General features: G+C 41.0%; 2 protein-coding genes across 3 annotated transcripts in view; one reads left to right on the top strand and one right to left on the bottom strand.

Moving 5' to 3' along the window:
• Positions 1-793: 793 nt before the first annotated feature.
• SMYD4 (SET and MYND domain containing 4) lies at positions 794-25,327 on the bottom strand. Of its 2 annotated transcripts, none has more exons than XM_028499704.2 (5): positions 25,112-25,327; positions 24,107-24,252; positions 7,646-7,790; positions 3,502-3,591; positions 794-2,264 (listed from the first exon to the last, which is right to left on the bottom strand). In XM_028499704.2, exons 2-5 carry the CDS (start codon positions 24,238-24,240, stop codon positions 1,056-1,058), a joined length of 1,578 nt encoding a protein of 525 aa, XP_028355505.1. In that variant the 5' UTR covers positions 24,241-24,252; positions 25,112-25,327; the 3' UTR covers positions 794-1,055. The 2 variants fall into 2 exon arrangements, with proteins under 2 accessions (XP_028355505.1, XP_028355506.1); XM_028499705.2 differs by lacking the exon at positions 25,112-25,327 and adding an exon at positions 24,517-25,103.
• Positions 25,328-25,543: 216 nt separating this feature from the next.
• Positions 25,544-27,357, top strand: part of RPA1 (replication protein A1) — a 57,562-nt gene continuing 55,748 nt past the window's right edge. The window contains exon 1 of the mRNA XM_007123525.3: positions 25,544-25,690. Within this exon, the coding sequence (XP_007123587.2) occupies positions 25,658-25,690 (33 nt within the window). The 5' untranslated portion in view covers positions 25,544-25,657. The remainder of the gene's footprint in view (positions 25,691-27,357) is intronic.

Here is a 27,357-nt window from a genome sequence, read left to right on the forward strand (position 1 = left end):
TAATTCCTCCCCTCCACAGGGTTAATTAGGAAATTGAGAAAAGTATAATGAGCTGATTGAATTGAAACACATTATCTGCTAAAATGGAGATCACACAACAGAAATACTGGAAACACCATTTCTTTTCTAATAATAGTACCCATTGTCAGTACAGTCGTATTAGAGATGGCACTCATGATGCTGGGCACGTGCAACCTCCCCATCTACCTTAACAGCCTCTTCTATAGGGTCTGGTTCAGGAAAGCAGGGCTAGGCTTGTCTGTGTCTAGAGGTAGCCCCCAGATTGCTGGCCCCCCGACCAGAAGCCAGCCCAAACACAGACTGGCCAACAGCTCACAGCAGCATTGTGTGAAAAGCTGTGATGGGCCAGATTCCTCTCTCGGAAATTTAAAACAGAAGAATGGGAGAAAACCTGGCAATTGAAAACAGAAGAGAGTAGCTGAGTCAAAGGAGTGAGTTAAGATTCTGATACCTTAACTACAGACCCTGCTCCTTCTGCAGTCTTGTTTATCCATTGTTTCAGTTTTCCTCCACAATCAGAAATTAATAGTGTAATAGGTTTTTTTTTTTAAACAGTGTAGTTTTTTGTTTTTTTTAAGATTTTTTTTTTTGATGTGGACCATTTTTTTTTAAGTCTTTATTGAATTTGTTACAATATTGCTTCTGTTTTATGTTTTGGTTCCTTGGCCATGAGGCCCGTGGGGTCTTAGCTCCCCGACCAGGGATTGAACTTGCACCCCTGCATTGGAAGGCGAAGTCTCAACCACTGGACTGCCAGGCAAGTACGCCCCCCTTTTTTTTTTTTTTTGGTAATAGGGTTTTTAAGTATTTTTACAAATAAACACATCAGCTTCACAACTCTGTAAAGTTAGGTGCGATTAAACTATCCATTTTACAAATGAGAAAGCTGAGGCAGAGTAGGATCAAAATAATTTGAGGTCACATAGCTTCTCAATGGCATAATCATAAGACAGCTGCGTTTTCCCCTAGGCCACTGATCTGTTTGAATGCTACTGTTCTCCTTTACAGTCCTTTCTCTGCAAACATTAGCTACATCAAGAAGAATATTTTAAGGCAGAAAAAAGAGTTTCCCTCTTACCTGTTTGCTGTATGGTTGTTATTGCCTGAGCATTACACTGTAGCTGTAACATGTGTCTCAGCATGGCCACTCCCCAAATATTCAACTCTGGATACAACACAGGAGCCGCTGCTGCTTTCAGCTTAGACGATTTCAGATCTGTTGTGAAGGCCTGTAAACTGGCTGCTTCGAGCTGCCTGCACAGTGCAGAAACACTCAGAGCACAGAGGAATTTGTGCACAGGGCTATGGTTTCCAGTATGGGGTAAAAGGCTGAAGACAGCATTATAATTATTTTCATACTTCCCGTTAATATCACACCCAGGAATCGGGGTCTCAACTGTTTTGCCCTTTTTTTTACTCTCCCCTCCCAGGTCATAACTGAGTATTTGCGCCAGATTCTTACTTTCAGGTAAACATATATCCCTGTTAGTAATCTCACCACAAAGCTTATTTATGACTTTGCCAGCCTCCTCAAATCTAGCTAAAAGAGTCGACCTCAGGGCAATGTGGCAAAAAACACCCAGTGTGAGAAGCAGCCCCCCTAGAGAACACTCTGTACTATGGTAGAGATCCCAGGCCTGCTGCAAACACTCCTGGCTGCAATATTTGGCATAGCTACATCCATCACAGGGAACTGGGGCCAAAGTGTGCTTCAAACATCGGTGACAGTAGAGGTCCCCATTGGTAGCTCTCGTATCCCACTTGCTCTCAAGGCCGTGATGCCATGGTGGCATTTCTCCTGGGTTAAGGACACTCACAAAAGCATCCTCTTTCACCAGAAGCTCTCCTGGGAGAATATCTTTTGTGGCAACCAGATAGCGGCCTTTTAAAGGGTCCATACATAAGCTGACAGATGACGATGTGCTGGAAATTCGTTCATTCTCTTCCCTTAGGTCCATATCCTCAAAGGCTTTGGTTAGAGCTGCTGGGGAGGTTTCTGTGAGATTCTCCTTTTCTTGTACCTTTACTTTCAGACGACAGAGGGTTCTCTGAAGAATCTGCAGTTGGGAAGCTGCCAGGGTTGGTTTGGCAGCAAAGTTACTTTCAAGATCACTGATGGTCTGGCTTGCCTCGTGTGGTCTCCCCAGGGTCACCAGACACTCCGCCTTACGCGACAGCAACTTGGGTTGCAATCTTTCTGGATATCCATGCGTCTGTGCTCTGACGATGTCTTTAAGGCATGTCTGCAAACAGAAAGAAAATCCCCAAATGACCCTTGGTCCCTACTCTTAAATGTCCACTTGAAAGTCTTAACAAAAATCTACAAGTTAAGGGTTATTAAAAATGGAGCAACTACAGTCATGTGCTTATTTCTTTAAATCATATTCTACTGTGATCTTTTAATTGAATGATTAGAAACAGATGCTGAAGATATTATGTTTAACTGGTCATTAAATATTTCTGATTCTAAGGAAAAAAGTCTTACAGATAGAAGCATAGTATGATGATTAAGAGGGCATCCCTGTACGGACTCGGCTTCTTGCTAGCTGTATGACCTTGTGCAAATGAATTAATTTCTCAGTGTCTTAGTTTTCTCATCTGAAAAACAGGGATAATAATACCTCACAGGATAGAAATAAAAATGAAAATAAGGTAATATATCTAAAGTGTTAAAAAGATGCCTGGAACATATATGTGCTCAATACATGGGAATCATTATTGTAAGAAGTAACAATATAGAGAAGTTATAAAGGGCTAAATGTTTCACAAGGTCTTCCCACTGCTGTCTATAGTAGCCCAGGCCTTTCTTGCTTAGGGCCTGGACTTAGATTCTTGCTCTTCTCTCTTAGTCCAAAGGGCTTAAGTGTGAACTTGCAGTGACTCAAATAGTTCTTAACTCTAGGGTATACTTTAAATTTTTGTAGAATTCCAAAATGGATGTGCCCAAGTGGCATTTTAGAGTTTGTCCTTAGACCTCAATTTGGGGATGAGGAGGAAGCCACTCATCTGAAGTCCCCCCACCCAATAGGCATTTCAGTGCAACTTTTACTTTCCCATTCAAAATTTATATTGAGGGTGAGACTTATTATTGCAGGGATATTCTTGAAAATACTCATCGACTTATTAAAAAAACCCACCCTGAACAAGTAAATAGTTTGCAAACACTTGGAACCTTAAGTATTATTAGCAACGTATCTCATAGCTGATCTTGACACTGAGCACTGCTGATCCACTGGATAGAGTCCATGGCCCTGGGGAATGTGCATGTCTCTTTCCTGCCAACCCATACTACCCCATGTAATCACCTGAGACAGGTGAAGTGAATCAGGAGAAAGAACAAGTTCAGGAGGTATCAATTTGCTTCCAATTCAACCAGTTCCAATTTTAGCTTTCTAATGTAGAAGCAGGGATGAAGGTCTAGTCCTCCAAGAAACCCCCCTGCAGATCCTCTCCAACCACACCAGGCATCCTGGTACTCACCTCATACTGACCCAGGTGGAAGAGGGCTGCAGAGCGATTGGCATAACACAGTGAAATGTCCTCAGAGTTGGGCCTTGAGTGTGATACTCCCTGCAGAACAATGAACCGGTTAAAGGTATACATGGAAACTAGCATCTTTAGAGTTTTGCGGTTTTTTTTCCGGATAATAGGGGCTCTGCTGCTAAAGACTGTATGAAATTGGGTAAGTTACTGGATCTCTCTGCGCTTCATCTGTTTCATTTTTAACTACCTTACAGCAGAGGTGTGAAGATCAAGTGAGGAAATAAATAGGTAAAGCACTTTGAAGACAGCAGCTTCAGACACAGCTTCAGACACAAACAGTACTAAAGGTAAATGAAAGCTGAGGAGCATAATCGGGCACATAACGAAGTGTGAGTGGAACAAATAGAAATTCACTAATGAAGAAACACGAATGATACGTGGGAAACAATTCATATACAGATAGTCAAATACATGAAAATGAAAGCAGAAAAGGGCTACTTTTTTCTACCACCAAATTGGCAAGGATTAATAATCATAAAGGTGGGACTTCCCTGGCGGCCCAGTGGTTAAGAATCTGCCTGCCAATGCAGGGGACACGGGTTCGAGCCCTGGTCCGGGAAGATCCCACATGCTGTGGAGCAACTAAGCCCATGTGCCGCAACTACTGAACCTGCACTCTAGAGCCCACGAGCCACAACTACTGAAGCCCACGTGCCTAGAGCCCATGCTCCGCAACAAGAGAAGCCACCGCAGTGAGAAGCCTGTGCACCGCAATGAACAGTAGACCCTGCTCGCTGCAGCTAGAGAAAGCCAGAGCGTAGCAACGAAGACCCAAACACAGCCAAAAAAATTTTTTTTAAATAAAAATAAAGGTGGCATCTCCTATCACTGGAGAAAAGATAGGGATTATTCAATAAAAGTATTGGGACAAGTAGCCACTGAGGAAAAATAAAGTTGGTTCTCGATATATGATAATAAAACTTTCATTAGGATAAATAACAAATGGATCAAAATCTTAATATAAAAATTGAAACTATAAGAGCACCAGAAGAAACTATATAAATAATCTAAAGTGATGTTGGAGTCAGAAATACCTTTCTAATTATGACACAAAACCCAGAAGTCATAAAAGGTTAATGAATTTGACCACATAAAAATAAAAAATTTCTTTGTTGCAAAAAACCAATAAAAGCACTATCAAAAGACAAACGTTGAACTGGAAAAAATATTTGCAACTCCTATTACAGGCAAAGGACTCATTTCTTTACTTTATGAACAGTTCCTACAGATCAATATGATGGCAACCAATAATTCAGTAGGAAAATAAGCAAATGATATGAACAATTCTAATGGGAAATATAAATGGCTCTTAAACAAATGAAAAGATGCTCAACCTCATTCATAATCAGCAAAATGCAAATTAAAACTCTACTGAGATGCCATTTTTTACTTATCAGATTCGCAAAGAAGTAAAATTGATAGCATACTGAGCTGGCATAGGAGTGGGATAATGGTCATTCTCATACATTGCTAGTGGGAGTGTAAATTGGTCTCACAATTATGGAGGCAATTTCACAATATATATCTCTTAATACATATATTTATACCTCCATTGACCCAGCAATTCCTCTTCTAGGGATTTATCCTACAGATATAATCCTTTATCCTACAGATATGTGCAAAATAACATACATGCAAAGTTTCTCATCGCAGAATTGTCTGAAGTAACAAAAGATAGGAAAAAAGGTAAATAGTGATCTAAAGGACTCTAATTAAATAAATTACTATTATATCCATATAACAGAATATAAGTGGAAAAAGCACAGTGCTGAACTGCGTGTATAGAATGTTATTTATATAAAAAGAGTATGTGTGTGCAGGAGTGGGAGATTATTTGTATTTATTTATATACTCTGGAGTACCTCTGGAAAGACAGCTTTAACAGTGCTAGCTTCTGGGGATGGGAAACGAGTGGCTGGGGGACAGAGGAAGTAGACTACACTCTATACTCTTGCATCTTAAAAATTCTAACTATGGGGCTTCCTTGGTGGCGCAGTGGTTGAGAATCTGCCTGCCAATGCAGGGGACACAGGTTCGAGCCCTGGCTGGGAAGATCCCACGTGCCGCGGAGCAACTGGGCCCGTGAGCCACAACTACTGAGCCTGCGCGTCTGGAGCCTGTGCTCTGCAACAGGAGAGGCCACGATAGTGAGAGGCCCGCTCACTGCGATGAAGAGTGGCCCCCGCTTGCCACAACTAGAGAAAGCCCTCGCACAGAAACGAAGACCCAACACAGCCAAAAATAAATAAATAAATAAATAAAAATTCTAACTATGTAAACACATTTCCTATTCCAAAATAAAAAGATAAAATAATGTCAATAATACCAAATAACCAATATTGCTTAGGATATAGAGAAATGAACATTCCCATACTCTGCTAGAAGGGATGTAACTAGTTTTTTCCTGGAGAATGATTCAGCAACAAGTGCCAAAGGCCTTAAAAAAAAAATACATTCAGTTGACCCAGCAATTGCCCTTCTAGGAATTTATCCTTAGGAAATAGTCAGGTGTGTACAAATATTTACATAGAAAGATGCTCCTTGCAGCTTTATGATACCAAACACTCTGCCAACACTAGGTGTTAAATCAAGTATAGTTCTCTGTAATGGAACACTAAGCCAGCTGTAAAAAATCATGTTTTAGTGGAAAATTTAATAACATAAGAAAACGGTCACAATAAATTGTTGAGGGGGAAAAAAAGCAGGTTACAAAACCGTAAGTACAGTATTATTGCCATTTTGTACAAGAAAAACATATTTTCAGAGGAAAAATTGGCTGGCTGGATATAAGCAAAAATGTTAACAGTGCTTATCACTGGTTATGGGATTTTTTTCTTACTTTTTATGCTTCTCTATATTTTCCAAGTAAACATATATTACATTTACAATCAGACAAAAACAACAAATATTATTTTAAAAAAGAAAGAAAATAGCAGCTCTATGGAAAACTGCAAAGTACCACAATCAACAAAATACTAGTTTCATGAAATAGGAAGGTTCAATTTTTTTGTCTGATTTCACTTTTTCGTTTACTTATTTTCCTTGAACAGCTTCCCCTGTGATCACATTTATGACACACATGCATACAGTTGAAGAAAGATTAGCTCTGAAAAAGAACTACTATTAAGCCATTTATCAGTGATCATTACATCGAATGGATTTTAGTTCTTCAGCAATCACTAACGCTTACATTATTCAGCACTACAAAGCAGGGCTTTTATCAATTTTAGAAGATGCTGTTGTAGGTCTGATAGTTTTTGGAAAACTAATTCCAAACTTTAAGCATAGGCCTGTTAAAGATGCAGAGTAGGGGGTACACTCTTCAAATTCACACTCACTCTTTCAATATACAGGGTTCACAGACCTGGTTTAAGAGGTTGATATATTCTTGCTTTAAACCCATATTTATCTCCAAAAAATTATGGAAGGAAATCTCTCAGGGATCTTGTTCCAGTTTCTACTCTGGAAGCAGGACAAGAGCAACAGATTGTTAAAAGCCACTATTCCTCCATGAAACCTAGTTCACTGATGGTTAGTGTAATAATTTTAAATATTTGTTGACAATCTTCAAAATGCAGTTCAACTGGGCTGTGGCAATTGAGCTTATTTTCCTTCCTAACTTTACCTAAGTCATACTGGCTATAAGCTCACATGGTAGCCAACCAAAAATCCAGCTGTTCTCTAAATTGGGACTATCACACCAACGGCCTCATCAGTTATTCACACAAAAAAGGCACACAATTCAGTAAGAGCTGACAGACATGGAGGAGGGAGGCCAAGGCATCCAACAAGACTTGCTACACTATGTCTGAAGGAATATGAGAATAGAAGTTTCTTGATGGAATTCAGGATGTATAATACAAACTATCCTTTGTTTCAGAATATGACCAAAAGCTGAGTTGTGCCAGTTTTCTTTTTCAAATCCAATCCAAAATTAATAGGCAAAGCTACTAGTGGCTGCACAATTCACAATTCAGCAGTAACGGTTCTATCTTTTGAAGAAATATGCATTGTTAAATTGTTGAGACAGCCCCTCCTGCTGAGCTGGGCCGGGGGTGGGGGGGTGGCCCGGTCATCTTACCTTAGAGTACAGCACTGTGGCTCCCATATAATCCTTCTTCTGAAATTTTTTGTTTCCTTCTTCTCTGTAGAAAAGGGGAGCGTTGGGGTCCTTTCCAACAAGGTAACCTCTAGAAAGCCTTTTTAAAAACATCTCATCCTCCGGTCTTCATGAAGAAAGAACAACCACAACAAGAAAAAAGCACAAATTTGTTATTTCTAGGAAAACTCCTAACCATTGCACCTGAAACAGGAGTGACTGCCTACAAAATACTGGGACAAAAGAGGTTGGATGTGTTATGTAATGTGACTGGGGGCAAAAATCTTTGGTCTCAGAGACATAGGGACTGGAATTTCTATTAGGACAGAATATAAGTTTTTTATTCAGTTACTGGCCAATAAACCATTCCTTGGATGATGCATTATACAGAAGCTTGGGTGTGGAGAAGGACATAATACACAAGTCTTTGCACCAAGGTATACTCGTCACCTAAACTTTGTTGAAAATACCTGAGTGAATGGCTGACAGAGGGGAGGGAGGGAGAGACATGAAGCGGGGGAGGGAAGGCGGGGGGGGGGGGAGGGAAGGAGGAGGAGGAAGAGGAGGAGGAGGAGGAAGAGGAGGAAGAGACAGGATGAATCATATAGTAAATGTAGCGAAATGTTAACATTTGGGGAATCTGAAAGAAGGGCATTGCACAACAATTCTTTATCCTATTTTTGCAAGTAAATCTGAAATTATTTCAACCTGCACAGTTTTTAAAAACAAGTATATGAATTATCTAATGTATAAATACACATACACACACCTTTTTTCCAATAAAAAGAAATAGTATAGAATAACCTAGACTATACTCTTTGACTATACAATGCAATGAAGCAAAATATGAATAACATGGGAACTAAAAATTCTCTTAAGCAACTCCTGGGTCAAAGGGGAAATAAAAGACAAAACTGCAGAATGTTTAGAAAAGTGTTTTTCAAATTTTTGTTTACAAAGACCCACAATAAGAAATACCTTTCATGGGTTTCCCTGGTGGCGCATTGGTTAAGAATCCGCCCGCCAATGCAGGGGACACGCGTTCGAGCCCTGGTCCCGGAACATCCCACGTGCCGCAGAGCAACTAGGCCCGTGCGCCACAACTACTGAAGCCCACGCACCTAGAGCCCGTGCTCGGCAACAAGAGAAGCCACCGCGGTGAGAAACCGGCACTCCACAACGAAGGGTAGCCCCGGCTCGCAGCAAATAGAGAAAGCCCGCGCGCAGCAACAAAAATCCAATGCAGCCAAAAATAAAAAATTAAAAACAAAAAAACCAAAGAGGCAGTAATGGAACAACAACAACAACAAAAAGAAATACCTTTCACATTGTGATTCAGTAAGCTGCATCTGTGTATGTATATATGGAAATTTCACAAAACACTATTGATCTTTAAGTTAATATCAAATATGATTTTATTAATATTTAAACACAATACAGAAAAAAAAATCTCAAAATAAATAACACAAAAAGAAAAATAAGGAAAGATTTTATTTAATTCAGAAGGTGTGCTTGCCTGTTCAAAATTTATTCCAGTCCAGAAAATATGAGGACAATACCCCATGAATATCTGGTACACCATAGATCCTATTCTTTGTTCTGTTTGTTTTTATGTTGTTTTAAATTAGGTTAAACCTGAAAACCCTATTCAAACAAAGAAGTTGTGGTGAACAGAAATAATAGCAAAATTCTTCTTGCCTAACAATGGATAGTCTTTAATCTTAATCCAAAATGATGACAAACTCAATGTTTTTGTAATTGTTCTTCAGTGTAATTAAGAACTAAGCTGCAATAATTCATTCTTCTAGTACCAGGTTTAACTCAGTAATTAAAGTTTTGAAAACCTTTCTTTTTTTAATATTTCAAATTTTCTTCTGGAATGTTAGGATAAAAAATTTGTGGAAGTGAGATGGAACAATTTTCTAATTAATTTTTTTATTGTGCTAAAATATTTAAAAACTTGTCATTTTAACTAAAGTATATAGTTCAGTGGCATTAAGTACATTCACAATATTGTGTGATTGTCACCGCTTATCCATTTCCAGAACTTTTTCACCAGCCCAAACTAGAACTCTGCACTCATTAAATGATAACTCTCCATTCCTCCCTCTCCCCAGCCCCTGAAAACCTCTATTTCACTTTCTGTTTCTATGAATTTGTCTACTCTAGGTACTTCATGTAAGTGCAATGGTAAAGTATTCATCTTTTTATGTCTGGCTTGTTTCACTTAACATAATGTTTCCTAGGTTCATTCCTTTTTAGAGTTGAGTAATAGTCCATTACATGTATATATCACAGCTTATCCATTCATCTGTTAATGGACATTTGGGCTATTTTCACTCTTGGCTATTATGAATACTGCTCTGAACATTGGTGTGCAAATAAATCTGTTCAAGTCCCGTTTTCAATTATTTTGGGTATAAACCCAGAAGCAGGATTTCTGGATTATACGGTAATTCTATTTTTTTTTAAAATTGGTGCCTTACTTGTCTTTAAAAAAAAATTAATTAATTAATTAATTAAATTTTTGGCAGCATTGGGTCTTCGTTGCTGCGTGCCGGCTTTCTCTGGTTGCAGCGAGCAGGGGCTACTCTTTGTTCCAGTGCGCGGGCTTCTCACTGTGGTGGCTTCTCTTGTTGCAGAGCATGGGCTTTAGGCTCGCAGACTTCTGTAGCTACAGTGTGCAGGCTCGGCAGTTGTGGCTCACAGGCTCTAGAGCTCAGGCTCAGTAGTTGTGGCACACAGGCTTAGTTGCTCTGCGGCATGTGGGATCTTCCTGGACCAGGGCTTGAACCTGTGTCTCCTGCCTTGGCAGATGGATTCTCAACCACTGCGCCACTAGGGAAGTCCCAGTAATTCTATTTCTAATTATTTGAAGAATTGCCATACTGTTTTTCATAGTGGCTATACCATTTTACATTCCCACCAACAGTGCACAAGGGCTCCAATTTCTCCACATCCTCACCAACACTTGTTATTTTCTGTTTTATTTTTTTGGATAGTAGCCATCTAATGAGTATGAGGATAATAAGGTATCTTGTAGTTTGATTTGCATCTCCCTAATGATTAGTGATGTTAAGAGCCTCTTTTCATATGCTTATTTCATGTGCTTATCTTCTTCGAAGAAATATCTATGCAAGTCCTTTGCCCATTTAAAAAAAAATTTACTTATTTATTTTGGGCTGTGTTGGGTCTTTGTTGCCGCCCATGGGCTTTCTCTAGTTGCGGTTGAGTGGGGGCTCTCTGCCCATTTTTTTCTTTTTTTGTGGTATGCGGGCCTCCCTCTGTTGTGGCCTCTCCCGTTGCGGAGCACAGGCTCCGGACGCGCAGGCTCAGCGGCCATGGCCCACGGGCCCAGCCGCTCCGCGGCACGTGGGATCCTCCCAGAGCTGGGCGCGAACCCGGTTCCCCTGCATCGGCAGGCGGACGCGCAACCACTGCGCCACCAGGGAAGCCCTTCTCTGCCCATTTTTAAACCGGGTTTTCTGTTGTTGTCGTTGAGTCTTAGGAGTTCTTTATATGGTCTGGATATTAATCCCTTAGCAGATGTATGATTTGCCATATTTTCTCCCATTCTGTGGGTTGCCTATTTAACTCTGTTGATATTGTCACTTGATGCACTAAATATTTTACTTTTCATGAAGTCTGATTTGCCTATTTTTTTCTTTTGTTGCCTGTGCCTTTGGTGTCATAGCCAAGAAAAAGATGCTAAATCCAGTGTCATAAGCTTTTGGCTTATGTTTTCTTCTAAGAGTTTTATGGTTTTAGCTCTTAAGTTTAGGTCTTTGAGTTATTTTGTGTTAGCTTTTGCATATGGTGTAAGGTAAAGGTCCAACTTCATTCTTTGGCATGTAGAGTCTAACTAGGAAGCAGATAGAAAGAACCAAGTTCCTTCTTCTAGCCGTGCCTTCTCTTTCTAGAGCCCTAGAGAGGTAAAGCCTCTTATAAGGTCAATTGACAAAGCAGAAAGTCCCAGCCCCAGCAGAGAGTACAGAAGATCAGAGCTGAGAAACTGTAGCTTAATAACTCGCACACATTCACACATACACATTTTTTTTCCTGAAAGTAAGTGCACTCATCATGGAAGTTCACCTCCAAATATTCAGCATGCCTCTGCTAAGAATAAGGACATTCTCCTATATCTTGATATCACAATATCATTTTCATGCCTAAAAAATTAACACTAGGGACTTCCCTGGTGGCACTGTGGTTAAGAATCCACCTGCCAATGCAGGAGACACAGGTTTGATCCCTGGTCCAGGAAGATCCCACATGCAAATAACTATTCTTAAAAAGTGCAAAGAAAAAAACAAGATATTTTTTGGATGAAAATACTGACAGCTTTTGAAGTTTAAAATCAATCTTTGGGGCTACCCTGGTGGCGCAGTGGGTAAGAATCTGCCTGCCAATGCAGGAGACACAGGTTTGATCCCTGGTCCAGGAAGATCCCACATGCAGCGGAGCAACTAAGCCTGTGGGCCACAACTACTGAGCCTGAGCTCTAGAGCCCGCGACCCACAACTACTGAGCCCACGTGCCAAAACTACTGGAGCCCACACACCTAAAGCCTGAGCTCTGTAACAAGAGAAACCACTGCAGTGAGAAGCCCGAGCACCGCAACAGAGTAGACCCCACTCGATGCAACTAGAGAAAGCCCACGTGCAGCAACGAAGACCCGATGCAACCAAATAAATAAATTAAATTTTAAAAAAATAACACTAATTCAAATATCCTTTAAAATTTCTCCATTATTCCTAAAATGTCTTTTCTTTCTTTTCCTTACCCCAACCTGATGCCGGATCAAGGTTCTAACGTACTGCATTTAGTTATTTCTCATTAGTTTCTTTTGAGACAGTCCCATAATTTTTTTGTTTTTCATGATTAAGTTTTTTTGAAGACTCAAGGCCAGGAAAACGTTACACATTCTGGTTTTATCTCATTGTTTCCTCATGATTAGATTCAGATCAAACAATTTTTGTCAAGAATATTAGTCCATCGTTAAATCTGTATACTTCTTGTTGTTTCAAACCAGGAGACACATGTCAGGCAGTCCCATCACTACTGGTGATGTTGTTTGGTCACTTGGTTAAAGTGGTGACTGTTGGATTTCTCTAATATAAAGATAACTTTCCCCTTGTAATAAGGAACATTAATAAGTAATCTATGGGGCCATACTTTGAGACCATGTGAATAACCTGTTTCCCAGTGATCTTTCTTCTCATGTTTTGAGCATCCATTGACGATTATTGCCAGAATCACTTATTACACTGGGAGTTACAAAATGGTGATTTTCTAATTTTATCATTATTTCTAAACTTATTAATTAGCATTCTTCTGTAAAGACAAATGTTTCCCCCTTTCCTTCTTTTACTCATTTATGTATTTTTTGAGTATCACCATGGACTTAAAAAAATTCATTCTTATAAACCATTACCATCATTATACTTTTTGATGCTCAGATTGTCCTAAATTTGGCCAATGGAAACCTCTTCAGACTGGCTCCTATGTTCTTTTCTTACTTAAATCCGTTAGTCTTTGAGCATTTTCGTGATTTCTGGCAAAACAAAGTATTCCATTTGAATCAGTGTAAAATCAAAACAAATAGGAAGGCAGTGAGTGCGGATAGTGAGTCTGTTAAGGATTCCCTAGGACACTGTAGATTATCAATGGGAGAGGTCCACGTGTCTCAAAAGGTCTTTGATATTGACAAAACGCATCTAATTTGGGAAGACATTCCTCAAAGACTGTATATGGCAAGAAAGAAGAGTGTACGCCTGGCTTTAAGCTTTAAAGGCCCAATTCATACTTTCATTTACTGGGCAAACATATGGAGATTAGAAATTTAAATCTTTTTTGGTCATTTTAGATTATGATTGAAAAGTTTTACAAACAGCTCTTTGGAACTAACTTGTTAAGTAGAGAAGTTTGGGGAATGAAGGAGTGAGAGATACACAGAACAAATAAAAATAGAGGCAATTATTAACTTCAGGGAAAATAAGAGTTGTACAAGAAAGGAAATGTAATTCAAAGTATACTTTGTGGTTCATGTGATATTTACATAGACATAATGATATACACGTTGAAAACTGGTTTAACCAGTATCATATTCTACTGGTTATATATTATAAATTATAATATAGTTATGATGATAGAATGAGGGAAAAACAAAGTATATACATGTGAGTTGGGGGTAAGAGAGCTAGATTTGGCATCTAAAACTAAAAATTCAAAAATAGCAATATTAGCATACTGTTTAGTAATATAAAATGAAACGCTGGAAGAAACAGAATGATTTTATATATTAGTCTTTGCAGAATAGAAATGGGGAAGAGTCAGCAAGAGTTGCTGTTTTTCCTTATAAGTTTTGAAGTACTATTTGACTTCTTACACCATATGCATATTATTCTGATAAAAAATAAACTAAAAAAGGAAAATATTTCCATGTAATAAGGTACTAGGTCTAGGGACTTCCCTGGTGGTCCAGTGGGTAAGACTCTGTGCTCCCAATGCAGAGGGGCCCGGGTTCGATACCTGGTCAGGGAACTAGATCCTGCATGCATGACGGAACTAAGAGTTCGCATGCCACAACTAAGACCCAGTGCAGCCAAAATAAATAAATAAATAATATATAAATAAATATTTTTAAAAATAAGGTACCAGGTCTACATAGTCTTACAGGATTTTTCTACCAGCTTTAAAGAATCAAATAATCCCTACATTATATAAATTATTTTAGAGCATAGAGAAATATGGGAAGCTCTGCAATTCATGCTATGAGGCTATCATAACCCTGATACCAAGAGTTGATGAACAGAGCACACACACAAAAATATATCGTCTAATACCATTTAAGAACATAGATATAAAAATCCTAAAAATAACCTCAGCAAATTAAATCTAGCCCTGTGTTAAAAAAAAATGTTAGATGATAACCAGAGTTATTCTCCAAAACGGTTCAACTTCAGTAAATCTACTGATGTCAGTTCTGCCTTAACAGATTAAAGTGGAATAAGAAAATGATCATTCCTCCCAAAATATATCAAAAAAAGGACTGATAAAATTCAACACTGGGGTGTCACTGGTGGCGCAGTGGTTGAGAGTCCGCCTGCCGATGCAGGGGACACGGGTTCGTGCCCCGGTCCAAAGTAGCAATAAAGTCAAAGTTCTCCAAACCCCAATCCCGTTACTAAAAAGCTGTTGCGGGGCGCTTCCCGGGGGGCTTCCCTGGTGGCGCGGTGGTTGAGAGTCTGCCTGCCGATGCCCGGGTTCCTGCCCCGGTCCGGGAAGACCCCACATGCCGCGGAGCGGCTGGGCCCGTGAGCCATGGCCGCTGAGCCTGCGCGTCCGGAGCCTGTGCTCCGCAACGGGAGAGGCCACAACAGTGAGAGGCCCGCGTACCGCAAAAAAACAAAACAAAACAAAAAAATTCAACACTTATTTATGATACAATATAGCGCAACTTCCTTAAACTGATAAAGGGTATATGCTATAAACCTATAGCAATGTCCTAAATGCCTGTTACTATTCAACATTGCACCAGAAGTCTAACTAATGCTATAATTAAAAAGTAAAAGAAGAGGTACAAATATTTGAAAGGAGGATTGCTGTTTGCAGATATACTTACTAAAAATTCTAAGTGGATTGGCATAAAAAATGATGAAATAATGTGAAAGTACAGTGAGGTGGCCTACTGTAAGATGACTCCTAGCTTATATTTATACCACCAATCATCAGTCAGAGAATGTAATTGGGGGGAAAAAGTCTTATTCACAAGAACAACAAAAAACCTTGTAAGAAGTAGAATAAATCTAAGAGGAAATGTGCAAGACCTGTATAAAGAAAATGATAAAACTTTATTTAAGGACATAAAAGAAGCCCTAAACAAGTGGCAAGACATACCCTTTACATGAATGAGGAAATTTAATATTGTAAAGGTGTCAAGTCTCCCTAAATGAATCTATAAATTCCCAATCAAAAAGCCAACGACACTTTTTATTGAACTTGACAGTCAATTCTGAAGTTCACATGGGGGAAATGTAAACAAAATAGCCAAGATATTCTTGAAAAAGAATAATGAGTGTGTATATGTGTGTGGGAACTTGGCTTAACAGATAGAAAAGTCACATTTGTACCAGACTTCCCTGCTTTCAACTGCTCCTTCTCACCACATCTGGTAACAAAATCTCAGGGGGGAAACCATTCCTTGTGATTGAAGTAGGATTGACCCCAATTTTGCAAGAGGGTTGGGAAGGTGTTACAGGCCTGGCCAATCAGAGGAGCCCACATCTTTGGTTGAAGGGGTGTGCATGCCATCAAAGTTAGGTTGATCAGAGTCCAACCCAGACCTTTTTTGCCAAAACTCTTAGGAAAGATGACCTCTTCTCTTGTGGTTATTAAGCTATTATCAGCATGTGCTCAAGGTTACCAATGGTTATACTGCCCACCAGGTGGAGAGAGTCTGTGTGACAGATGAAGAGATAGAGTCTGATGACATCTTCTGAGCTCCTGGATACAACTCTGCTTAAAAATAGATCTGCCTTTGCACATCCTAGTTTCCACAGCCTATAGATTTCCTAATTTGAGCTGGGTTTCTGTCACTTGAAACTGAAAAAATTCTAGAATCATACTATAAAGTCACAGTAATTAAAACTCTTTGGTTTTGGCACAGATGTAGAGTCTAGAAACTCATTTATAGATAAGTGGGAATTTAATTTTAATAAATGTGGCATTTTGAAGCACTGGGGAAAGGATGGACTATTCAATAAATGATGTGGGAAAACTATCTGGAATAAAACTTAGAATATTCCCTCACATCACACACAAAAATAAATTCCAGATGGATTGGAGAGCTAAAACTAAAAGACAAAACTACCAAAAAAACTTAGAAGAAAATAAAGAATATTTTTATAATCTTGGGGAAGAGTAGACTATCCTAAGACACATAACCCAGAAACCATAAAAGAAGAAGACAGAAATGGCTGTAAAAAAGTTAAAATACATGCATGCAATTTATATATAATGAGACACAATAAGTAAAATAAAAACAGACAAATAATAGACGAGGAGAAAAATTAGTAACAGATATAGCAAAGAAATATATAGTCAGATTCATGAAGACCCCTTAAAAATTATTAAGAGAAAGACAGACCCACTAGAGAAATGGGCAAAGGACACAAACAAAAATTCACAGAACAAATATTAATGAGTAACATCAGAAATGGTGCATTACTTCACTAGTAATCAGAAAAATGCAAATTAAAACAAGATTATTTTGTCCTTAAGGTTGCCAAAATTAAAGACCGTTGCCTTCTGGGACTTCCCTGTCCCACTGGCAGTCCAGTGGTTAAGACGCCGTGCTTCATGGGACTTCCCTGGTGGCGCACTGGTTAAGAATCCGCCTGCCAATGCAGGAGACACGGGTTCGAGCCCTGGTCTGGGAAGATCCCACATGCCATGGAGCAACTAAACCCATGCGCCACAACTACTGAGCCTGTGCTCTAGAGCCCGTGAGCCACAACTGCTGAGCTTGTGTGCCACAACTACTGAAGCCTGCACGCCTAGAGCCCATGCTTGGCAACAAGAGAAGCCACCGCAATCAGAAGCCCGCGCACCACAACGAAGAGTATCCCCCGCTTGCTGAAACTAGAGAAAGCCCGTGCGCAGCAATGAAGACCCAATGCAGCCAAAAATAAATAAATATATATAAAAATTTATTAAAAAAAAAAAAGACTCCATGCTTCTACCGTAGGGGGCACATGTTCGACCCCTGGTGGGGTAACTAAGATCCCTCATGTGGTGCGGTGAGGCAAAAAAAAAAAAAAAAAAAGACTGTTGTTTTCTAATGTTGGCGAGGATATGTTCATGGTAAGCGGGTAAAGCCTTCTTGGAAGACAATTTGGCAGTATTTATTAAATTTAAATTGCTCATAACCACTGATGCAACAAATCCTCTTCTAAGAATCTATCTTAAATTCTAAACATATGTACAACATATATAAAGTTGTTCATTGCAGCACTGTTTGTAACAGCAAAAAAACAAAAACAACCACCTAGAAAGCACATAACTGCCCATCAATAGGGAAACAAATAAGTTGTGGCAATAATATACTAGCAATCTCATTTGGTTGCTAAAAAGATTAAGGTGTGATGTTGCAAAAAACCTTGAAGAACAAAGCACATAATATAATCTAATAGAGGAGAAAAAGATATGTGCACATTTATGTACAAATGAACGAGAATACATAAAAAAGAAATAGAAAGTTCTAATAACTTGTAGTAATCTCTGAAAGAGAATGAGAAGGCTAAGGGGGAAAATTTCATGTTTTACTTTATTAAATATTGTATCAATCTTTTGTGATGAGAATGTACTTGTATCTTACTAACATTTATAAAAAAGAAAAACAACAAGCCAAAGAAAAAAGAAGTATAACCCTAATTGTACATAGTACCTGAACTGGCAAGGCTCAAGGTTGAATTATTTCATTCAACCAAAATCGGAGTGCCTCTATGTGCCAGACATGGTAATAGCTGCTGGCACAAAGATAAATATGAAAACCTTGAACTTGAAAGGTTATGTGTTTATGTGTATATATAAGGCTCTCATTCATGTGTCACACTGAGTTTTAATATGTGCCAGGCACTGAACTAAAAGCTTTACCAAACTATCACTCAATCAATATTTATTGAGTACCTGTTTTTTTGACACTACACTACTCTTGTCTGCAGAAAGACAAACAAATACAGACATGGTTCTTGCCTTCATGGAGTTTATAGTCTAGTAGTAAAGATAGACATTAATCAAATGATTACACAAATATAAAAAGGAAAGGTATGCAGTGTTGTAAATGCATAAAAAATGAAGATGACCCAGCAGGGACTCAGGGAAGGCTTTCCTAAGGAAGATTTGGCTGATCCTGAAGGATGAGAAATTAGTACTAAGGGCATGGTGGAGTGCATAGGAAAAGCATTTCAGGCAAAAGAAATACCCTAAGAAAAGACCACGTGACAAGAAGCAGCATAGTGCACATCAAGAACTAAAAGAAGGCCCATATGTCTGAAAGGGGAGTGTGGTGAGAGAGGAAGCCAGAGAGATAGGCAGTGCTCAGACTGCAATGTCTTACTGGCTACATTGAGAATTTTTGTCTTTACTGCAAGAGCAAAAGAAACTGGTTTTAAGTAGAGCAATATAATCTGATTTGTGTTTTGAAAAATGATTCATGCTGTGATGTAGGAAACAGTCTGGAGGGAGGCAAGGATGAATATAGGAAACCAGTCAAGAAGCAACTGTAATGGTCTAGCTACCGATAGTAATTTGGGTTAGGGAAGTAAAGGGAGTATATTAATTTTTTTGCTGCTGTAATGAATTTCCACAAAATTAGTGGCTTAAGGGCCTGGGTTCGATCCCTGGTTGGGAACTAAGATCCCACAGGCCATGTGGCACGGCCAAAAAAAAAAAAAATTTAGTGGCTTAAAAGAAACAAAAATTTATTATCTTACAGTTCTGAAGGGCAGAAGTCTGGCACAGGTTTCAACAGGCTAAAATCAAGGTGTTGGTAGGGATGGATTGTTTTCTGGAGCTCTTGGGGAGAATCTGTTTCCTTGCCTTTTCCAGTTTCTAGAGGCTGCCTACATTCCTTGGCTTGTGGCTCCCTTTCTCTGTCTTCAAAGCCAGCAATGGTGCATCTCTGACCATTCTTCAACAGTCACATCTCCTTTTGACTCCTCTTTTCTGCTTCCTTTTTTCTACTTTTAAGGACACTTGTGATTAAACTGGGCTCACCTGGATGATCCAGGCTACTTTCCCTGTCTTAAACTGGATTTTAAAAAAAAATTAATTTGTTGGGCTTCCCTGGTGGCGCAGTGGTTAAGAATCCGCCTGCCAATGCAGGGAACATGGGTTCAAGCCCTGGTCCGGGAAGACCCCACATGCCGCAAAGCGACTAAGCTTGTGCACCACAACTACTGAGTCCGCGCTCTAGAGCCCGCGAGCCAAAATTACTGAGCCTGCATGCCACAACTACTGAAGCCCATGCACCTAGAGCCCGTGCTCTGCAACAAGAGGAGCCACCTCAATAAGAAACCCATGCACCGCAATGAGGAGTAGCCCCCACTTGCCGTAACTAGAGAAAGCCCGCATGCAATGAAGACCCAACACAGCCAAAAATAAATAAATATACATATATATACATACACACACACACACACACACACACACACACACATATATAAATAATATGGTTCACAGGTTAATAAGGCAGTGCAGTTCATTAAGATAGACACCACTGGAAGGTAATCTAATTTCGAAGACAAGATTGTGAGTTTGGTTTTGGATATGCTGAATTTTAAGTATCTTTGAGTCTTTAAGTAGCCATCTGGATTTAGACATTTGTGTCTCAGAGAAGAAGTGAGGGCTGGAGATATAATTTTAAGGGTAATCGGCATATAGGAGGTAATTGATGTCACGGGTGTGAATGAGGCTGAACTGGTTGAGAACAGAGAGTGACTAGGAAAGAGAGCCTAGGCTGGAGTCTTGAGGAACTCCAACATTAAACAATTAGACAAATCCTCTTCTTTGATTTATATTCCTTTCAGTGCTCCAAAACCTCAAATTTGGATTCTTACCGATACTCCTCTTTGCTGTAAGTAAGCTATATCAATTTATCTTGGGAAAATTCTATCATCAGAGTTTTCATCAGCAGTTCTCTATCATTTTTGGAAAATTTTTAAAGGGAATCCACAAATCCCAGAGTTTTAACATTATTTTTCAAACTGCAGGTCATGACTCAGTAGGTCACGAAATCAGATTAGAGGGTCCTGATTAGTACTTTAAAAATGAAATCAGGGCTTCCCTGGTGGCGCAGTGGTTGAGAGTCCGCCTGCCGATGCAGGGGACACGGGTTCGTGCCCTGGTCCGGGAGGATCCCACATGCCGCGGAGCGGCTGGGCCCGTGAGCCATGGCTGCTGAGCCTGCGCGTCCGGAGCCTGTGCTCCGCAACGCGACAGGCCACAGCAGTGAGAGGCCCGCGTACCGCAAAAAAAAAAAAAAAGAGAGGGATCAATAGAAGGGAAGATATCAAGAAGTACATCACATGCAGTAAGCATCTACACTTTCTTCCTTGGTGAAATTTTCCAGTCTCATGGCTCAAAATGCCATGTAATTCCCAAATTTGTATCTCTAGTCCAAGCCTCATAAACTCCATGCTCATGAAGACATCTCTACTTGAATGTCTACTAGACATTTCCAACTGAAATACGAACCCCTAAACTTCCTTCCCAAGACACCTCCACCTGCAGCTTTCCCAGGTGATGGTAATTTCATCCTTCTACCTTTGGCCCTGTAGGTCTACATCCCAGGAGTCACTTTTTACTTCTCTCATTCTCTAACATACCATATCCCATCTGTCAGGAAATGCTATTAAGTACACCATCAGAATCCAACCACTTCTCACCATCCCACTACCACCCTGGCCCAAATTACTATCACCTCCTCTCTCACCTGGATTAAAGCAACAGCCTTCCAACAAGTCTCTTTACTTCCACTCTTACTCCTGCTATACTCAACACAGTGGTCAGAGCAATCCCTTAAAACAGGGATCTGCAAACTTTCTCTAGAAAACCAGAGAGTAAATATTTAGCCTGCTTGGGCCAAGAGGTAAAATCGAGGCTATTTCATCGGTGCTTATGTAACAAAAGAAAAAACACGCTTGTAAAAATCATTTACTGACAAAATTCAAGGTATAATAATTGAGTACAATTCTTTTGTAACACAGGTCTACTAATGAGAAGAATGAAAAAATTTTTTACAAAATGGATACCATTTTGCTTAACTGGAGTTCAAAGCCAATGTTCCCGATTTCGACTACAAATATTTATCTGTAAAAACCATTCTTAGCTGATGGCCCCATAAAAACAGGCAGTGGGATGGATTTACCCTGAGGGTTGTTGTTAGGCTGACATCTGTTTAAAATATAATCAGATCGTATCACTCTTATCTCAAAACCCTGTGAATTAGTTTTCTATTGTTGTGTAACAACTACCACACATTCGGCAGGTTAAAACAATACCCATTTATTCTTTTTTAATTTTTTTTTTTTTTTTTGCGGTACACGGGCCTCTCACCGTTGTGGCCTCTCCTGTCGCGGAGCACAGGCTCCGGACGTGCAGGCTCAGCGGCCATGGCTCACGGGCCCAGCCGCTCCGTGGCATGGGGGTTCCTCCCGGACCGCACGAACCCGCGTCCCCTGCATCGGATGGTGGACTCTCAACCACTGCGCTACTAGGGAAGCCCACAATACCCATTTATTATCCTCAGTTCTGTAGATCAGAAGTCCAGGTGGGCTTGCCTGGGCTCTCTGCTTTTAGGGTCTCACAAGGCTGAAATCAAGGTGACCTCTTATAGAGAGGATCTGGGAAAGAATCTATATCTAAACTTATTCAGGATGTTGAGTTTAGAACTGACAGAAGACATTTCCTTGCTGGCTGTTAGCCAGGAAGCACTCTCAGCTTCTAGAAGCTGCCTGCATTCCTTGTCACGTGTCATGTAGCTCCACCTTCAAAGTCAGCCAAATCGCATTCAAACCTCATGCTTTGAATCTCTCTCATTTCCCTTCCTGCTACCAGCTGGGAAGAACTCTCTGCTTTTAAAGGTCTGGTCTGATTGGGTTACACCCACCCAGTAATTATATCTCAAAGTCAGGGGGCTTGGGACTTTCATTACATCAGCCAAATCCCTTCCCAGCAGTGCTTAGGTTAATGTTAGATTGAGTAACCAGGGGACCAGGATTGAGTAACCAGGGGACCAGAATGCTGGCGTGGGGGCAGGGGGAGCATCTTTAGAATTCTGCCTACTACACCCTGCAATAACTTCCTACTCAGGGTAAAAAGATAGGGCACTAAGAAAGGGTCAACTCGATTTGTGCCACCTGCTCTTCCCCAACTCCCATGCATGTCCCATTACCTCTCTGATGGTATTTCCCACCACTCTCCCTCTGGCTTACTCTGTTCATCCACCACTAGATGTTCATCCAACTTGCTGTTGCTTAAACATGCCAAACACGCTCCCACCTTAAGATCTCTGCCTGGAATGCTCTTCTCTCAGATATCTACTTAGTTAACTCCCATATCTCCAAGACTTTGCTCCACTTTCACTCTTTCAATGAGGCATATCTGATTATACTACTTCATACTACAATCTGTACTCTCGCTCCTGGCACTGCCTATTTCCCCTACCCTGTTCAATTTTTCCTTTTTTTTCTACTGTATTTATCACCTTTAACAGACTATATATTTTAACTTATTTATGATGTTTATTGTCTGTCCCTCCTTGCTAGAATTAAGCTCCTCAAAGGTAAGGATCTTTGTCTATTTTTTTAAATGATGTATTTTTTGTTTACTAATCACTTAGCACAGTGGCTGGCACAAAATAGATGTTCAATAAAAATTCACTGAACGAAGTTTGGGAAACTCCTGCTTCAGTTTTTTATTTACTTATTTTTTATTTTTTATTTCTTTGGCCACGCCGCGGCATGCAGGATCTTGGTTCCCCAACCAGGGATGGACGCCGTGCCCCCCGCCGTGGAAGCAGAGTCTTAACCACCGGACCACCAGGGAAGTCCCCTGTTTCAGTTTTTTATATACGTATGTGTGTACTAGGTTGTGATGTAAAATATATTTCTTATTGAAGAGCGTAGTCAAGAGTGTTTGAAAACTACTGGGGTTAGGCTGTATGACCTCTATGGTTCTTTCCAAATATGAGCATTTATGAATTTCTATGTGCAGCTAGTAAATCTCCACTACATCCTTTGGGATATGGCAAGGTGCACAGCCTAGTGACGACAGCAAGGCACTGATTACTGAAACATAATATTGACACCGAAAAAGCTAAATAGCATCCCTACCTGTTGTATAATAGTAGGTTAGAAAGAACTGTGGAATTCAACAGCAAGAACTGCTGAATGCCCCAAAATATAAAAATCTTAACGTAACTCTTCCATCAAAAAGAGATATAATTTGATGGGCTTCCCTGGTGGCATAGTAGTTAAGAATCCACGTGCCAACACAGGGGACACGGGTTCGAGCCCTGGTCTGGGAAGATCCCACATGCCACGGAGCAGCTAAGCCTGTGTGCCACAACTACTGAGCCTGTGCTCTAGAGCCCGCGTGCCACAACTACTGAGCCTGTGTGCTGCAACTACTGATGCCTGCGCGCCTAGAGCCCGTGCCCCACAACAGGAGGAGCCACTGCAATGAGAAGCCCGTGCACTGCAAGGAAGAGTAACCCCCACTCGACGCAACTAAAGAAAGCCCGGGCGCAGCAACGAAGACCCAAAAATAAATAAATAAATAAATTTATAAAAGAAAAAAGAGATATAATTTAAGAGCAAATCACAAAAGACAACGTTTTCCGCATCAAAATTTCCCTGGTTAAAGCTTCCATTCACTTACTGAAGAAGCGAAGATGAGTGAAGAAAGATATCACTTAAAGTCTCTGCTGTAGAAATTGTAACCTGAATGGACTTGGGGAGCAAAGACCACTTCTGAAGTATGTATGATTTCCACTCATCCACGGGCAGATCCATGCTACTTTAAATCTAAAAAATGAATAAGAAAATAAGGAATTCGAATTTCTACAAATGCACAATTCTAGAAAGTCAAGATTTCATTCAAGCATGCACGAAGCAACAAAATCAATTCTTGTGGTCTCTTCCTATAGTTGTTTACATGCTAAGGAAGCATCTAGTTTCTCACCCCAATTCACTCAACATCCCTTCATTAAGGAATATTTATTGAAAGCTTACTTTGTTCTAGGCATCATACTAGGTACTGGTTATACAATGATGAATCATAACTCTTACCCAGTTTTTTCTTTTCAATCCCCAGGTCACTCCTTTAGTTCAAGCCCGCACCATTTCCTGTCCGGCATTCTTTCTGGAGTGTCATAACTAGTCTCCACGCCCTCAGACCCCCCACTTCCCCATTCCAAATTCAGTCCATCCTCCACATTGAGACAGATGTCAGTACTCCGCCTTAAATTCATCAATGCTCCCCCTAGCATTTAGGGAAGCCCAGTACAAACCCTTCATTATTTGACTCCTGGCTTACTTTCTAATGCTCAAGTCTCACTTCTTCCTCTGTACCCTACTATCCTAGCTACTCAAAGCTATCCCCAGCTTGCCAGGCTATTCATCTCCCTAGGTTTTACAAAGACTATTCATTGGCCCTACCCTCACTTGGAGTCCACCTGGCAAATTTCCAAACATTCTTCAAGACCCAGTTCAAATGGTACCTCCTCAGGGAAGCCTTCCCTGATTTTTACACCTGTGATAGCAGCACACTTTGTGTCTCTCCTGGGGCCCAAACCATGTCTACCTTGAGTTAGTGCTCCAAACAGCAGAAATTCCCTCGACAGACTGTGCTCTCCTCTGAGGGTAGGGACCAGGTCTTATTTACCTTGAGAGATCCCCACTGTGCCAAGCTCAGGGTCTGGAACCTGCGGGAGCTCAGCTCTGGGTTGCTGAAGGAAGCAAGTCAATGCTTTGACTACACCTAGTAGCAGAGTTACTAGGGCAACAGCTCTACCACTCCTCTGGACTACCAGTCAGTGTCTGCCCACCAAAGGCCGAGTTGAGTACGTTTCCGAGAGTCAGCTCGGAAAGCTGCCGGAACTCGTCCACTTCCCGCCCTTCACTGCGTCCACGTCACGCTTCGCGCATCACGCTTCGCGCGCTCCGCGGTTCCGCGCCCCGCCCCCAGGCCCCGCAATCCAGCGACTAGGCCCCGGACCTGGGCTCCGATGAGTCACGTGGGCCACCCGCCGCGCCTCGGCCAATGAAGTGGCTGCTCGGCTCCTAAACCCGCCCCCGTGCCGTGCGCACGTCTGGAGGCCTTCGCGGTGCACGCAGGTCCTCGGGCCAATCGCTTTGGAGCGCGCGGGTTGCCTGGAGTAAAGCCAGGGCTGCGGTGGAGTCGGGTTGCGGGAGTTGTTGCGGCGGAACCATGGTGGGCCACCTGAGCGAGGGGGCCATTGCGGTGAGGAGACGCCTGCGAGCCGGGCGCGGGCCGGAGTGGCTGTGGGCCTTGGGGCTGTGCGGGGTGGAGAAGGGGGAGATAACACGGGAGGAGGAGACAGCGGGGGCCGGGGAGGAACCGCCGGGTGACTCCCTAGAATCATCACTCCTCAAAGCATTTTTCCCGTCGTCCTTTAAACACGCTCATGTTTTTCCTGCTTAAGGAAATGAAACAAAATAAACTTGATTTTCACCCATCTCTCTCCAGCAGCCACTCTCTTTCTCCTCCCCTTCCCCCATCCGCAGCCTAACTTTCCCAGAGTTGTCAGTTTTCAGTTCTTTCTTTTTTTCTCCTGCCATTAACCCTTCAACAGACTCCAATCAGTTCACTCCCCTGATCACTATAGAAGTAACCCTGGCTGAAGTCAGCAGTGCCTCCAGGTCGTTAAATCCAACAGACAATTTTGAGAGTTAAATTTACCCGAGTTCTCAGCAGCGTTTGACTTGAGCATCGCTTTCTTTTGGTAACACCCTCTTCTTTCGGTTTCTGTGGCTCAGCTTGGCTTGTCTTTCCCCGTCTTATTTGGAGATCTCTCTGTAAATTTTTGTTGACTCTTCTCCGGAGACAAATTACCATGTGTATGTCAATTGCTCACAGATTTCTGTGTCCGGAGCCACCTTTACTTTGAAAGACAAACCTCTATCAGCTGCGTACTTGATATCTCAAAAACATTTTAAATTCAACATGTCCCAAAGCAAATCCATTATCTTTCTAAATTTGGGCCTCTACCGTTCCCTGTCTGGATGAATGGCACCATTATTCATTAAGTTATAACAGCCAGAAATTGTGGAATCATTCTTGCTACACATTCCGTCACCCTGGATGTCCAGTTCCTCCCCAAGTCTGGTGTGTTTTACCGCCACATATATCTCTTAAATGCATCTACTTCTCTCCATACACACTGGCACCATTGTTTCTGCCTGGCCTTCTCACTTCTACCCAGCGTAACCCTCCTCCTGCCATTCCCATCATAGCATATTCCCAAAAGTTCTTTCCTCCTTTCCAGCCTTTCCTTTTTTTTTTCTTTTTTTAATTTAAATCCGGGTATATTTCGTACTCCTGCCTTCCACAGGGTCTTTGAACATTCTTTAACCTGTGCCTACTGCGTGGGTGGTTCTTCATTCTCCCCTTGCTGACTAACGTAACCTTCAAGTCTCTGCTCAGTTACTTCCTCAGAGAAGCCTTCCTTGACTCTCCTTGCTAGACTAAATCCCTTTATTTTCAGCCCCTAATTCCTGTTTGCTCACGATATTAAACTCTGCCTTTCCTCTTCTGTCAAATGAACTTAATCATACCTAGTACCTATTGCCTAAGGTTAGTGGGACGATTAAATGAGCTATTAATTTAAAGTGCTTAGTCCATGCCTGATACATAATAAATGCTCATTATTTGTTACCTATTATTAATAATCACAGATGTGATCTTACGTTTATATGTTGTTTATTTGATTCATATCAGTTACTTTCTGTCTCCCTCCACTGGATTGTAAATTCTTTGAGGCCTGAAATTATGTCTGTTTTTTTGCTCAACATAGTCTCCCCAATACCGGAAGGACTGCTGGCAACTTTTAGGTGCCCAATAAATGTTTGCTAATTGCGCGTGAAGCAGGGAAAAGAAAGGGACAGAGA

This window comes from Physeter macrocephalus, chromosome 14, assembly GCF_002837175.3.
Source record: "Physeter macrocephalus isolate SW-GA chromosome 14, ASM283717v5, whole genome shotgun sequence".
Classification (NCBI taxonomy): Eukaryota; Metazoa; Chordata; class Mammalia; order Artiodactyla; family Physeteridae; genus Physeter; species Physeter macrocephalus.